The sequence below is a fragment of the Prinia subflava genome, chromosome Z (genome assembly GCF_021018805.1).
Source record: "Prinia subflava isolate CZ2003 ecotype Zambia chromosome Z, Cam_Psub_1.2, whole genome shotgun sequence".
Classification (NCBI taxonomy): Eukaryota; Metazoa; Chordata; class Aves; order Passeriformes; family Cisticolidae; genus Prinia; species Prinia subflava.
Genome location: NC_086283.1, coordinates 56,195,435 through 56,211,779, shown reverse-complemented (window position 1 = coordinate 56,211,779; position 16,345 = coordinate 56,195,435). Strand labels below are relative to the sequence as shown.

The window sequence follows — 16,345 nt, the reverse complement described above, 5'->3', positions numbered from 1 at the left end:
GTAATCCTAGAACCATAAAATTTGCAATCATTGGTGACTTTAAACAAAAACTTAGATCTACTAATTACCTAGAAATGTCAGGTGATCATAATTTCTCCCAGTTTCTTTACAGAATAGTTACACATTAATGGTTTTCAGCATATCATCCTTTTTCCTCAGAAAAACAATGGGTGGGAAATATGTACCTAAGGCAGCTGGTTCACTACTGTTTAAAATGGTGGGTAGAATTTTAGAAAGACATGACCTTAAAAAATAGTTATTGAGGACAGAAAATTGTTGATTTATAGGTCATTGCTGAAATGGGGAAACTGCAGAAGATTATGTTCATTGCTGCTACAGTCCACTGAAATCTTTCAAGTAAGGAAGATTGGGCAGGTGAAACAATAGAAAAGACATTTTTTTCATTGGATCCAATTACAGGAAGGAACATGTAATTCATGTCTGAAATGTAATTGGGAATTGATCAAATGATGTAATAGGCCACTTTGAGATCTGACATAGTTTATGAGCAAGACAGACTGCTACTAAATGAAAGACATTTAGAAAACAAAATCACCCACTTTTAAAGGAAAATTCTTCTGCTCTTGTCTCTTTCTCTTACAGACTTGATAGCAGGTTTTTTGGAGCATTCTGCAAAGTTTAGTGCATAGTCTCAATAGTTTTTGTGAGACTGTTTCCAAAATGATTCAAAGCAACAGAGGCATCCTGGCATGTTTTGCATAATTTTGACAAATTTACACTGTGATTATAATATTCAATACAAGAACAAGCTTAGTATGGGGAAAGACTAGGGATAAATACATTCGTTTTGCTTGGCAGCAGTTGTGAATGCTGATGTCCTTTAGCACAAAATATATACTCTCAAGAAGAGTATTGTCATTCTGCAATTTCTTTTGCTGCAAATATGGACCAATATTCCATTCTAACATGAGTGAAAGGCATTGTTTCAGCTGCTGGTTCACCACCTGACGCTTGAAAGAAGGACATTTAAGGCAGAAATAGGAACATATACTTTCTGTGCCTTGTCATTTAAGGGTGGGAGGGTAATAATGTCCTATTGGAATGTACACTCCAGCCTCACAGGGTTATTTGTAAGAATTGCATCACTTTCCATTATGATCATCCTCATTTCAGCAGCACTTGTGCATTCAACACATGGTTTCTGGTTATGATGTTATAAGGGTGGAATGATTGCATCTGTTCACCTTTCATTTGTGTGTTGATGTGGCATTTATATTAAGTAGGAGTAATTTTTTTTTCTGATTTTTTTTTCTTGTGTCACCAGTGCACCTATTCCATTCTTCCATCGCTGTGCTCCTGTGAACATTTCCTGCTATGCCAAGTTTGCAGAGGCCCTGATCACCTTTGTCAGTGACAGTAGTGTCTTACACAGGCTGATTAGTGGAGTTATGACCAGCAAAGAGATTATAATGGGACTTTGCTTGTTATCACTAGGTAATTGTTTTTCTCATTACTAGCTATTTCATAGTGTACTCCATTAGGAGATTGTTAACACACTCTAACCACAATATGAGCAAAACACAAGTATAATAGCAACAATCCCTTAGAAATTGTTCAGAATGCTTTTTTAAAATATTATTTGAGAGCTGGGTAACTAATTCATAAGTAATATACATATGCATTCCTGATTTTGTTTCTCTTACACTGATTACAAGATAGAGGATGCATGGCTGTTAATTAGCCAACATTAGTTTTGATGTAGTTAAGAGAGCATACACGTTTTCTTAATTTTTATTATAATATTCCTCTTTCCTGTTTGTAGCAGTCATCTTCTACTAACTCAAGTCCAAATAAGCGCTTTACAAATGAAAAGGATGGGTTGAGAAAGGCATAATAGCACACTCCTGTTGGATATAGGGGATTTCATTTGTTTCATTTAACATACTTGTACAAAGATATGAGAACTTTAAGAGTGAAAACAAGAAAATTAGGTGCCCATTTGTTGCATTGTATGTTATCTCCTTCTTCCACTCCCTTCAAAATTAAAAGTTTCAGGACTTTGAAAATCTCAGACTTTTCTGAAGAGCTGGAAATTGCCAACAGTACAGAGGTACTGAATTTTTCCTATAGGTGTGAGATGCCTCTAGCCTATAGAGTGACACTTTGCACTAGACTGAAGAGCTGTTTTAACAGAGTCATGTTGTTTCAGATGTAATATTGCTCACTGACATAAATAGCTTTCCTAGGGAGTCTATTTTACTTATACAAAGTATAAAATCTGAAATCCTAAAATGGGAAGATCAAGATATTAGCTATGCGCATGAGCAGTATATTGTTTAGGAAGAAATACTGCAAAGCTGTATCAGATATAGGAGTCATTTGTCTTCAGTTTGCTTTTGTGGTTAAAAAAAGGGTGGGGGCAAGGAACAGAAAAAGAAAGGAAAAAATAAGGGTGCTAGATACGATTAATCCCCCCTAAACATACTCAAAAGACCACTGTGTATATTTTCAACTGTAACTGGAAAGCTGTTTATTTTTACATTTTTACAGCTTCAGTATTTGGTAATAATGGTAGAAAATTGTTCAGAATCTGAAAGCTGGTGGCTGATTCACAGTGGTACTGCTCAATTAGAGTCAGAAGTTAGTACAGAATTTACATATAGTTAATTAAAAAAGAGGGTTTGTAATTTCGTAATTAAACAGAAATTATTTTAAAACAGTGAGCTAGACTGTGATTCAAAAAGCCAGGTTCCAGTGGCTTGCGTGTAACTGCTGAATACAAACATGTATGTGTTAAAATATGAGTATCTACTTGTACACACCATTCACTTAGCCTTAGCTGGCTGTATAGCTTCTTACTTAGGACTGGCATGACATTTTGGAATACACAGATATCATAATAACTGCACTTGTTTGACATGTGTATTTGAGTGCAGACTCTGCTCTGGTCCTCAGGAGGTGTGCTCATCAAAGTACTGTCATGTCTTGCTGTCTGTTTGGTCATTGTCTAAGTACATCTCTGTCTGTATTGCAAGCATTATGTCTTGTGTTTAATGTATCGTGTAAATGTATTTATGCTTGCTTTGTTTTAATCAACATAACCAAAGCAGAAGTTGTAGAGGTGCCTAATTTTCTTAACTACTATTCAGTGAGTTTGTAAGCCTCAAAAAATAAATCTGTCTGTAAAAATTTTGTTGGAAGGCAGTTATTTTAGCGCAGTGGGAAAATTAGGAAGGCTATATCTACTTGAAGTAATTAGTCTGCTTATTTTATTTGTCTTCTTTTACAGTGTTGTCCATGATTTTGATGGTTATAATAAGGTACATTTCAAGAGTACTTGTCTGGATTTTAACAATTCTCGTCATTCTGGGATCACTTGGTAAGTCTTGTTTGTTTCCCAGTTTGAGCGTCCAGTTCTAATCCTTGTGCTCCATGTCCTCAGCCCAGCTACATCCCACACAGATCTTGGGTCCTGCATTTCTCTTCAGCCTTTTTTTTTTGAGCCCCCTTCAAGATCATCAAAAATGCCACCTTAGTAATTGTAGATCTCTCTCAGAGAGTACATTGCTCCTTGAATATTTGCATACCCTGCTTGGCAGGCACTCTTGATGTCAGCCTACTCACTAGAGCCCATAGGTGTCAGTGCAGGAGATTCCTCACAGCTCTTATAGCACAACCCTAAATGTTGCCTGCTTCTTAACCTGTCTTCCAAACATGTCAGCAAGGCAGCTAAGCCTGGGTATGTCTGATGGCACTCCCACACTGCAGCTGGTGCCTGAAGAAATCAAAGGGAAACTATTGCTTATGCAGCTGAATGTATTTGCAACTCTGACATGTTCATCAGCCCCTCAGTTCTTTGAGTAGCTCTTTAAGACCTATTCTTGAAGAGAGGAAGTAAAGGTGGTTGTCTAGAAATTCTAATAAAATTCTTTTATTTCCATATGACTCAGGAAGACCTGCATGACCTAGATCATATGTGAAATGCAACCAGCCGTGCTATCTTGGAAATTACCTAAGGTTGTCTCTTCCAAAATGATGTAGCTTGTGTGAAAATAGCCTTATTTCATCACATTAGGTTTTAAATTCATAAAATTAAAGTTTTCTACACTTATTACTGAGTAGCTAAGCAAAAATGTCTGGGCAGATGACTGTAGGGAAGGAAAAAAATAGAATAATCATATTAGGAAGCACTAGTGATTTAATTCTTGCAGTTCATGTCTGCAATGGATGGGAAAAACCAGCAGACCGTCTATATTTTTTCAGGATCACTTTCATTTTCTGATTAATGGCCTCCTAATCTATGACCAGGGAAAAGGAAAAATACAGAAATAGAATATTTTTCATTTATATTCTCTATTGAAGCTGAGCAACCATGTTGAGTGAAAGAGTTGAATGACTTCTTACTGTCATCTGTTACTATGTTCTAAAAAGTTTCATCCATTCCATGGCTTGGATAAAAACCTGTCTTTTTTGACACATATTGCTTATTCTGTCTTGATAGTTTGTTTAGGAGATGTCAAAAGAGATTCTGCATTTTAGACCTGAACAGAGTTCAACAAAAACATGGGATCACAGAATCACAGAATGGGTAAGGTTAGAAGGGACCACAGAGGCTCATCTGGTCCAACTTCCTTACTAAGCTTATGCATTTGATTCAGAAATACCAGCAGAGCAGAGAAGGACACTTAAAAGAGAAAAGAAATGTACCAGAGAGGAGATGTTATCTTCCTGAGGGGCTGGAGACCTGTGTTTAAGAAAAGTTCTACCTTGGAAAGGCAGCTATAATAGGAGAATGTTTTTCTGGCCATAAGGGTAGAATTAACATAACAGGGTTGAGAAGATAGTACCTCACACTGTATTTGCCTCCTGTGCCTTTTACTGTTTTTTCCAGTGTCCAAGATATTGTCTGAAGCAAGTTTAGCTACGTATTGTTAAGGTGCTGTTTCCAGCATCAGGCTGATGCTTCTTGTTTTGATTCCTGTTCCTGGGAACAGTAGGCTGCTTGTTTTGTTGTTCTTATTATTTCTAATCCTAATCGAAAAGGATTAGGATTAGAAGAGACAGCTCTGTTCCTCCTCCTAAATTCTTACTCCCAGCATTATTATACCACATATACATTCATACATACAGCCTACCACAGAACTGTTTATTCTTCCTTTTTTTCTTTTATTATCTGTCTAGTGGGAGCTGTGCTATTTATTGCTAGGGTTCCCCATGCAGTAGTTCCTCAATGCAGTTTACCCTAAAACACAGAGTCAAGGTTCTGCAATCTCTTAAGTGGTCATAGTATGGTGAGACTGTGAAAGGAGTATATTCACTTGAGAAGAGGGCAACAGAGGAGAACTAGATACTTCTCCCTCCTCTCAAGTTCCTGTTGGGTTGAGCATCAGTGCTCTTGAGTATTAAGTACCAGACTAGACTTAAAAGGAAAGAACTGTTTTATTTCTCTGGGACTAGGCAGTATGTATCACACAAAAGATGGATCATTCATTTATCCTTTTTGTTTTCTCACTAAAACATAGGTGGTACAGGAGTCCTGTGGTGGCTCTATGCTAAACAACGAATATCTGCTGGTGCTGTTGAGACCCAAGTAGCCAAAGACAATCTTCAGGCTCTCTTGATCTATGCCATTGCAGCTACAGTCTTCACGGTATGTTTTGCTAATGATTGTATTATTTTCTTGTTCTTGTGTTCCTGTTGGTCTCTATTTTTTTATTCAGGTGAAAGCATTGTATTACACACATTTTGGAACAGTTTATTTCTGCCACGATTTCCATTGAAGTGATTTTCTTTCATTGTTATTTTTTTAACTTTTGGGAATTGTTCTCTAACACCTATTATGAGTCAGGGGAGACTTTCTAGGAACTGTTCTCTAATATCTGATTTTGAGTCAGGAGAGACTTTCTAACCCTGCAGCTACTTTCATCTACTGTAAAATGTCCACAGGGACTTCCAAGAATAGGTATGATACTGGACTACCAATCCAAAGAGATTTTTCTTAGGTTCTCAGTTCAGAGGTACTTAGTAATTTCAGTGTATTTAAAAGTCCTTAGCCTACTTCTGAAAGAAGTTGTTCTCAAATCATTGTGAACTGAAATACTAACACAAATTGAACCAATTTATCTTCTTTGGGCCTTGCTGGTTTTTTCAGTTACTGAATTTACTACCAAAAACTGACAATGTTTGACTAACTTCACAGGAATTGTAGACTGCCTTTTCTGTTCTTCTTGTTGCTTCATATCCTAGTGCAAAAGATCCCCTCCATTCCTTTCCCTAGATTCTTTCTTACTCCCTATATTATTATACACATATATACATACATCCTATAAGACCACGATGCCATGGTCAGATATAAATTTTAAATTACCTTTCTTAAAGGTAGCTAAAGGTTAAAACTTGCTGATTTCTCTGCTTTGTAAAACATAATTGAGGATGGAACCTAGTCTTATCTTATCAGCTTAAGATTGATGATGATTCCAAATACATAATTATGAGAATGGAATTCCCCAGAAGTATAATTTGGAAAATAATTTATCATCAGAAGAAGCTCACAGAGGTTTTACATTTTGATCTTGTGATCTTATAGATAGAGGATGTGTTAATTTAGAGCATTTGAATATCCTAGCTGTGCAAAAGAGTATCTTTATTCTGTTTCAGTACTCTAAAATGTGATTTGCAAACTTCTCCATCTAGGTTATCTTGTTCTTGATCATGCTAATTATGCGCAAAAGAGTAGCTCTCACCATTGCCTTGTTCCACGTGGCTGGCAAGGTCTTCATTCACCTGCCACTGTTAGTCTTCCAGCCATTTTGGACATTCTTTGTGCTTATCCTCTTCTGGACATACTGGATCGCAGTCCTGCTTTTTCTTGGTACTACAGGTAAGCAGTCACTTACTATAAATGTGTTCATTTTTGTATGATTTCCAAGCAGAGTGGACTAAAAAGCCTGTGGGAATCTCAAAGAAAAAAGCCCACTTGTTGTGCTTCTGTTCCTGTCTGCTTCACTGACTTCAGAACATTTGTTTCAAGAACGTTATTGTGCATTTGAGTCTTCATTCCCAGCATGGTGCTTTGTGTGTTAGGCTGGCTTTTTGATTTGATGCAAGTTGGCTTGCTGCAAACCACGAGACTCTATTAATAAAACTGCTATAGCAGGTTTTGAAATAATTCCCTCTAATTTTACACACACAAGTTAAAGACAGTGTAATCTTGGAGTCACCAAGTATTGTAGATACTTGATTGATATTGTAGTGCTCACACAGATGAGTACACAGTAAGGAAAGGGCCATTGCATACAATTACTGTCTGCCACAATGTAAATATTGCGATTTTAGTTTTCAGTTGTTTGTAACTTAGGTGTTTTATTATTCTAGATTCATTAGGGATATTTTTCTGCTGTTTTTACACTGTATTCTGAGAGCAGCCAATGTACTCGCAATTCCTGCCTGCTCTTCAGTACATAGAAGGTGAAAGCTTTGTTTGTATTCAGGGTCTGACAAGACCTTGTAGAATTAATCAAACCTGTAGGTCTAAATCTTAGTTACTTCAGCAAAAAAACCCCACAGCAGATGCTTTTTAAAAAGTATGTTATTTTACAGTACATTGTAGGCAACAGAGACTGTCATTCATTATTAAATGTGTTAAAATTTTGACATGTGTTGTTTGCTACTGATCCAAAAGTAGCAGTGTTTCAAGTCACAAAGCTATTCCACAGTAATACAAGATAAATATTTTTCTTATCTTGAGTTCTTAACAAAGGTTGCAGGCAATAGAATTCTTGTATTCTTGTTCTCATTACTGATGGATTTTTAGTTTTCATTGCATGCTGTGCTATGTGCAGAAAATGGTTACCACTGAAAGTCTCAGCCCTGTGCTTCACTTTCTGAGTCAGCCCGCTGCACAGGCACTAAATTTGTAGCAGAATGTAGTCTGATATTATAGTTAGCTGCTCTGTCTTTCTTAAGAGCAATCTTCCTGAATGTAACATTTAAAACTATGAGTAGAAACTAGAGGAGTTTCTGCTGTAACTGGTTATGAACTGCTAATACCATATGCTTCCTTCATTACGAGTTAGTGTAAGCATTGTTTTCTTTTTTACTCTTACTTATTTCTAGGTAATCCTGTCCCAAATGAAGAAGGATTTGTTGAATTTCGGATGGCAGGTCCTTTGAAATACATGTGGTGGTACCATGTAGTGGGACTCATCTGGATCAGCGAGTTTATCCTAGCCTGTCAGCAGATGACAGTAGCAGGGGCTGTTGTGACATACTATTTTACAAGGTAACTTGGATAGCTGTATCACGAATACACATTGACTTAGCAGAAATAATGAGCAACAGGGTTTCTGGGGAGAACATTTGTGTGTCCATTGTGAAAGCTGGGGAACAGTTAAATTGCCTTGACACTTTTTAAATCATGTAAAGTCCTGAACTATCTGTTTTGCCATTTATACACGGTGTTCTTGACATATAAGATGTGAAGTCTTATTTGCCTTGTAACCTGTTCACATTCTACAGACGTGGGTGGTTGTTTACAAAGTAGGATGCGCCTGGAAGGTCATCTGTTTTGCTAATAATTAATGCTGGCAAGATCTGTAGAGGTTAAAAAATTAATGAAAGCAATTGATTGTTATTTTAATTGCATAAAAGTGCCCTTTAAATTATTTACAGTGCTTCACTAATCTTCATTAATTTTTCTTCCACAGGATTACTTAAGATCTTATTAGATTCATCATTTACATATAGATTCTGACAAGATTACATACAACAAAAATTCATGTAAAATTTTAAAGTTTCACATTTCATTACTCTATTTGTGAACTAAATTGTGTATCAGTTTTTGAAAAATGTATGCAGATACTTTTCAAGTGCGTGATTCAGACCACAAATGTTTCATTGATTTGTCTTTTTATTTGAGGCTGTTACCTGAACTTACATTTGACTTCTTTTCTGCCCTACTCTTTAAACAGTATCAAAAGCAAGGAATCAGTTTACTGTGCTGTCAGAAATTTTGTTATTTTATTAATGATGAAGTTCTCCAGTACTGAATATCCTAGCTGAATGAAATGCATCTATGAAGTTATTACCAGATGTTACAGGGATGTAATCTTGTGAATAATTAAACTAGATTGAGTACGGAATGAGGGAAATAGAGAGGGAAGAGAATAATTCTGCACTGAAATAGATTGCTTAGCAATGTGTATGCTTCATCTGTAGGTTTATGTATTTCCTGTCACCTGAGGGTAAATGATTTTTGTTTTATCCATACCCTATAATTCCATAACAGCAATTTTATTTTAAGTTAGTAAATACTCATTTCTCTCTACTGTTATCTTCTTTTTGCATTTTAAGGTATAATCATAATTTGAAAAGTGACTTGTAAAAATGGAAAAGGCATTAATTTGCATTTACCCGTTATTTTGAATATGAGCAGCTTTCCAAATCAAATGAGATAAGGTTATCCATAGAGAAATGTTTTATATATGTTCACTGCTCATTCACCTTCAACTTTCAACTGAGGCAATAACAGGCCTCAGAGTGTTTTGCATTACAGACTTTGTCCTGAAAATGAGGAATTGTTTGGATTGCCTGAGCATAAGACTAAAGCAATTTATATGATTGTGCCTAACAGGGAGTAAAATCTGTCTTCCCCTGTAAGCTAATCGGAAGAAAATACACAGGGTAAACCTATTTTAATGATTAACATCTCAGGATTACATTATGCAGATATTAGTTTTATGGAATGAAGAATCTACTTTTATCTTTTCTGAATGAAATTCTCATCTCTCCCAAGCTGGAGAGATGCTTTATTTTTTGAATGTTAGCAGACATTTCTTAATGTGCTCATTTTTAAGCTCTTATTTCTAATAAAGAAGAAGGGCCATTCTTTAAATGGTTAATTAGTGCTATTCTTTGAGAGAGATCTATAAGTGAGTTTCTTGGTAGAAAAGAAAAATGGCTTGAAACCACGTGAATGTGATTATTTATCTGATAAATTAAAAATATTGTAGCTACATTGCATTAAATGTCTTGTTTTAAGGCTCAACCCTTGGTACCTTGAGGATATAATAGCTAAATCAGAAATGCAAAAACTCTGAGCAAAGTGTTTACCTGATCAATTAGTAATATCCTCTCCAAAGTCTACACAAGAATCTCCAAAAGAACAAGGGAGGAGAAGGCAAGTTTATCAGTAGTCTGATTTAAAAAGTATTAGCACAATTTCTTACTACCTTTGGAAGGTTTTCAATTGCACACCATCCAACACAGCTTTATGGGAATTGCCAGTTGTGAATAGTGGTAATGCAGCCAACTATTTGCCTAGTAAGACTGCCTGTCACCAATGAGTGTTTTTGGTTGCTCAGAGAATCACCAGCCAAGGTATTGTATATGCAGGTTAATATAGAAGTTAAAGTGTGACAGAGTTCATTGATAAGATTCACTCTACTACTTAGTAGATGATTAAAGCACACTTTAAAAAGGAAAAGTAGGACTAACATCCATTAATCTAAAGCTAAACTTAAAATCATTTATATGGAAGGTGGGGATTGGCCAAGGTTAAGAATGAGAAAGGATAAGAATATAAAGGAATGAGGGAGACTCTCTCATTGAATCACAAGGTTAAGAGTGGGCCGTCTTGCCACTCTTAGCCCCAGACTTGGCCAACAGTTTAGGTCTAAATAGTTAAACAGCACTTAATATCTTTTAGTCAAGTCAATAGCGGATTTAATGGAAGAGTCTATAAAATTTACTATATGCACAACAGTAACTCAGTGACTTAGACCTGACTGACTTATCAATTTAATGTTCATAGTACATTTGCTGTAGCACATTCACACTCACGTGTAGATACAAGCTATAGACCCGTAAAAATTCCTCTCAGGTTCAGTGAAGTGCTGAGGTCAGATGCCTCTGCACCTTCCCATGAGGTGAAGGGTTGAGGCTAGAGGAGTGGGATGTTAGCCCAGGCTCTGTCAGCAGCATTTGATGTTGGTCCTCTGAGTGTCACAAACTTGAGTGTTCAGTGGCTCAGAGAGGTCCCACTTAGAGGGAGGTGCTGGTCATAACCCGCTGTGGTCCACGAGTTTGTGGATTGTGAGAGAATTGGCTTTAGTCATAGTAATTTTCAATCCTGTCCACAATTCAGGTCTGTAACTTTCTTTGAAAGTTCAATAACAGAAATGTTGTTCTATCTAGGTTGATATTTGGGCACCAAAAGTAAGTTTACAAGGCTGTTTTTTAAAAACAGGAGCTCGTTAGACAGGACAAGTTCCTAGGAGCAGGCGATGTTTCTGATAAGTTCAAGAAACTTTTGAACTTTTTGCAGTGCTCCAGGTGCTCTTTTTCAAGATAAGGATCTAACAAACATTTTTGAGATCATAATGCAGCCCAAGGTGGGAAGGACAAAGGACATGCACCACCACACTACTCATATGTGTTATGAATCAGTTTAAACACAGAAGAGTAAACAAAACTAAGTCTCTGTGAATAAAACAGATTGAATTCAGAAAGGTTCAAAATATACTCCAAAATTTGATTAAAACCAAAGGAGATTAGTACAGCCAAAAAAACTGTTGATATATTTTATTTAATAGTAAAAGGGGCAAAGGGAAAGAAAGAAAAAAGAAAGAAAGATGTAGAAAAAGAGGAGGGAGGGGATCAGGGAGAAGGACAAGGGTTAGGTGGAAACATACCATCCTTCCAAGGGTCCCAACGATATCTTATGGCTTCTCTCTGTCTGATCTTCTTGGTGGTGAGGGTCTCCCACACCCCAAAAAGTACAGAATCCAATGGATTAATATACATTTGGGCCAGGTGGGAATGCCTAGAGAGGGCAAGTTTGACACTGTCCCTTGCAACACTGTGGACCTGTTGCATCATGTTGCAGTGCTCTAGTGCAGGATCTGGGGGCTCCTTGTAGGAGGAACTTTTGATGGGCCATGACACCCCCTTGGCTGTCATTCACATGGATGTCCTGTAGATGCAGCTTTCATGGGTGATAAGGTGACTGCATGTGGGCAGGTCTGCACAGCAGAGTATTGGCATTCCCTCCGTCTCACCAGAGGCTTTTTCATCATGCACCCAAAACCTCACCTTCCTACCCCCACCCTTTGGTGTGAGGGTCTTTTGGAGCCTGGCAACTGATAGCCCTGGGGCTGTGGTCTTCACCCCTTCCTGTGAATGTATTGTTTTCTCCCAGCCCAGAACTGAGTCACTTTATCTCCATCAACTTGCAGTCCAGGGCCTCAGTCAGGAGACTTATTCAGGGTGTGGTGGTCTTCCATGCAGCTTTTGTTATAAAGTTTTGCTATGAAGGCGAAAGTCCTTCAGAAAAATGCTTAAGCCATAAACTATAACATTTCAGTCTGTGACATTATGACATACTGCTTCCTTATTCCAGTCCTGCATTAGAGATAAATCTGTGAGTTACACAGATTGTCAGGGTGGAGTGAGCAATATATCCTGAAAGCTAGTATCAGGATAATACATTCCTTTTGCACATTATTTTATTGACAATTTGTAGCACTTCTAGATGATATCACATAAATACTGATCATTCTGCTTTATTTTTTTTCTCTTTTCAATAGGGAGAAAAGAAATCTGCCATTTACTCCTATTCTGGCATCTGTTAATCGCCTTGTTTGTTACCACTTAGGAACAGTAGCAAAGGGGTCTTTCATTATCACTCTAGTGAAGATACCACGAATGATTCTTATGTATATTCACACACAACTTAAAGGAAAGGTGAGAGAAATAGATTCCATTTTCTTACTGAAACTCAAGGCCTGATACGTTTACCTGTTTTTTTAGTCAATATGGGAGGTTGGAATAGATCAGGGGTAAGAAGAAATTCTTCACTATGAGGGTGGTGAGGCACTAGAATAGGTTACTCAGAGAAGTTGTGGATATCCCATCCCTAGAAAGTGTTCTGGGTCATGTTGGGTGAAATTTTGAGCAACCTGGTGTAGTGACAGGTGTCTCTGCCTGTGGTGTTGGGAGTTCCTTCCAACCCAAACCATCCTATTCTTCTATGAATATTTAGACTTTACAGGACCATGGGACTGATACAGATTGGTTAGGTTAGCAGGCTGAATATCAGTTACTGAAACACAAGGGACCATTGTTACCATAAAAACTTTGTTTTCCCATATTCTGGGCTTTTCTAGGAAAATGCTTGTGCTCGCTGTATGCTTAAAGCCTGCATCTGCTGCCTTTGGTGTCTAGAAAAGTGCCTGACATATTTAAATCAGGTAAGATTTCCATATTTAAGTTTTATGTAAGGGATGATATATTCCCAGAGTGCAATCTTATGCTGACACATAATGTATTGTAGTTTGGAACTGAACTTGAATGACAGTACTTCAGGGTTGTCTCCATTACTGAAATTATCCTGCAAATCACTACATTGACTTTTGGAATATAAAGAAGTACTAAAAAATAGCCCATATTCATCTTCGTGAACATGGTTTCTCAACTTTATAATAATTTGTTTAGTGGTTGGAGACATTCCCCCTTATGTCTACTCAGTCAAACTACATCTGAGTTTCAAAATATTTTTGCTATGAAAATAGAATTAAGCTTTTCTATGTGTAATATTTAGGATTCTCACAGTGCAAAAAATATACAAAACATCAAATTGTCATCATCATCTTCAAAGGGGAAAATGAGTTGGAAAGTGCAACACACTAACTGGTCCTTGTAAAAGACCACTTATATAGTGGGTTTATAGGCTGTAAGTATCATCTAAATAACTATCAGATACATAAATATCTTGTACATTATATCTCTTTTGCTATTAAGTTTTTTTGTTTGTGGAAATGTAGAAATGCTTGTTCCCTAATGTAATCCTTAAAAATTGTCCTCACTAACCTTGAATGCAGTCTAGTTAAGTATTTATAAATTGTTTTTGTTGACTTGTATGACATTCAGATTCTTTCATATTTCCAGATTTTTTTGAACTATTTAATTTCTGTAGCTATGCTACTGTTCACCTCCTCCTGCAGAGAAATTGCAAATTCTGCTTAATGAGTTTTTTTGAACAAACTTGCTAATGCATAAATTATGAGCAAGAGAGGAGAAGAATAGTAATTCTTTACCTCATATAATCTTCTGTCAGCTGGTTCATATTGCTTGATTCAACACCTCTCAAGGGAATTTTTGTTCATTAAAATCATACGATGATTGTGTCTTACTCAGAGGCTATATCTTCCCTCTCACCTTCCCCACCCTCCATCTGAGATACCTGATCATTCTATGAATAAATCTTCAATCTCCTTTTCTCAGAATGCGTATACAGCCACAGCTATCAACAGCACCAATTTCTGCACCTCAGCAAAGGATGCCTTTGTTATCCTAGTGGAAAATGCTTTGCGAGTGGCTGCCATAAACACAGTTGGGGATTTTATGCTGTTTCTAGGAAAGGTATGTCTGCTGCATACAGCTGTTACAGATCGATGTAGAAGCAATCTTTATTTAGCAATAGCTTGAACCCTAATTCAAAATGCCTTAAAAATCCTGTTTCTTAGTGTGCACTTCATTGCATCTAGCTGCACCATATTAGGAAGGGACCATCCAGGATAGGGAACATAAACAGATGGTCCACTTGAATGTAGTAAAAGTGACTAGAGAGGAATAGCTGAAATTTATGACACTTCTTGCATTATTTTTTTAGGGAGTCAACAGAAAAGTGGTTAGAAAGTCTAAGGTTTTGATTTTGTGGCTAAGACATAAAACTGTAAGGAAAGGAAGCTTTTGTTTTAAACTCTGTTTAGTATGGGCTCTTTAGGTTTATCTTGAAAATTTGACACATTATTAATCATCTTTTATGAAAAAATCAGACTGGAAGAGAACAGAAGCCTGCTGTGAGGAACTCCCAGCTTAAGCAACTAAGTTCTACTTTGAGACTTAAAAGGAGACTAGAATAATTTCTGCCATCAGTCAGCCTTTTGGGTTTCCAGCTAATGGACAGATACTGTACGGAAACATAATCCAGGGAATTATTTCTATTCTTTGAAGTGCCATAATTTACTGAAACAATTAATACCAATCTACTTAACTCACCTGTGCCTAAGTACCTGGACACTGGTTGGACTGATCTGTATTGCTTATTGCATTCCTCTGCTTCTGTTAAATCAGAGTACAAAGGGCTGAACTTTGAATCCAGTAATTAAGTGAGTAAGATGTGAGAAGGAATAAACAAACACATAAGGGAGATATAGGTGCTTGGAAGAGCCTGAAATTACATAACAAAGTTTTACTGAGGAATCTGAAAAGTGTTAGGAAACACCCGCTGAAAACATGTCTCAAATTATTACAAAAAAGTTCAGGTAACAGAAATGTTCAAATGAACAATGCATGTAAAAACTAGTATCAGCTAAAATAATGCTACACTATCAATGTCTCCCCTACCAGTTCAATGTGGCGTTTTCATAAAAGCTGACCTATTTTATGACTGTGTTTAGTTGCATTTCATAATAATACGTTCAGAAATGTTCCAAAAGTTAAGTGGCAGCACCAGTTTAGTCTTTCTGGTTTTGCCAAAACCAGACTGGTACCCAGTGGAATATCGGTTAGGGTGTTACATATAGTGTAATTCTGTAGAGACTGTTATATGAAGTGCCTCGTGTGAATTCTGATCTACTTTTCTCCTGTATGGAGAGGAAATAGATACTAAACAAGCTTGAAAGTTGTTTACATTGGCAAATTGAAAAATGTACCATTCTTGTAATACCTAACTTCTCCCTTCAACTCAAATAAAAAAATGCCAACTGCACGTTAGTTAATGCGTTGCATCTGGTTGTGGGGTTTATATAATTGACAGGATAAAGTTCTCCTTTACAGGAATGTTGTATAATACTAGAATGATGACAGCAGAATATAAATGTAATTTTCTCTGAAAAATACCCTTTGTGCAGAAGGATGTGTAACAGTTGACTTGAACCTGCTGAAAAGTGAATTAAATGTCATTTATCTTCAGGGACATGGGGAATCCAGGAGGTAAAGATCTTGTTGCCTGTAGTTCTAAGCCTGGTAGACCAAGAGGCATATTGCCTTAAAACAAACAAACCAAACAAAAAATATCAAAAGGCTTCTGCCATTAGAGTTGTGTACCATTTTCTTCCTCAGGTCCTGATTGTCTGCAGCACAGGTTTGGCCGGCGTTATGTTGCTGAATTACCAACGAGATTACACCATCTGGGTGCTACCACTCATCATTGTCTGCCTCTTTGCATTCCTGGTTGCTCACTGCTTCCTTTCCATTTATGAAATGGTTGTTGATGTCCTTTTCTTATGTTTTGCCATCGATACAAAATACAATGATGGGAGCCCTGGCAGGGAATTCTACATGGATAAAGTTCTCATGGTAAGTTTCCCCTTACTCTCAGAGT

At 37.0% G+C, this 16,345-nt stretch overlaps 1 protein-coding gene across 4 annotated transcripts in view; it reads left to right on the top strand.

Annotated features, from left to right (window-relative positions):
• The window catches only part of SLC44A1 (solute carrier family 44 member 1), a 75,980-nt gene that overhangs the window by 44,690 nt on the left and 14,945 nt on the right, over window positions 1-16,345 (top strand). For all 4 annotated transcript variants that reach the window (XM_063422090.1, XM_063422091.1, XM_063422092.1 and 1 more), the window contains exons 6-14: window positions 1,286-1,455; window positions 3,251-3,340; window positions 5,484-5,611; window positions 6,655-6,841; window positions 8,077-8,242; window positions 12,546-12,702; window positions 13,125-13,208; window positions 14,242-14,379; window positions 16,084-16,320. In XM_063422090.1, coding sequence (XP_063278160.1) covers window positions 1,286-1,455; window positions 3,251-3,340; window positions 5,484-5,611; window positions 6,655-6,841; window positions 8,077-8,242; window positions 12,546-12,702; window positions 13,125-13,208; window positions 14,242-14,379; window positions 16,084-16,320 — 1,357 coding nt within the window. The remainder of the gene's footprint in view (window positions 1-1,285; window positions 1,456-3,250; window positions 3,341-5,483; window positions 5,612-6,654; window positions 6,842-8,076; window positions 8,243-12,545; window positions 12,703-13,124; window positions 13,209-14,241; window positions 14,380-16,083; window positions 16,321-16,345) is intronic.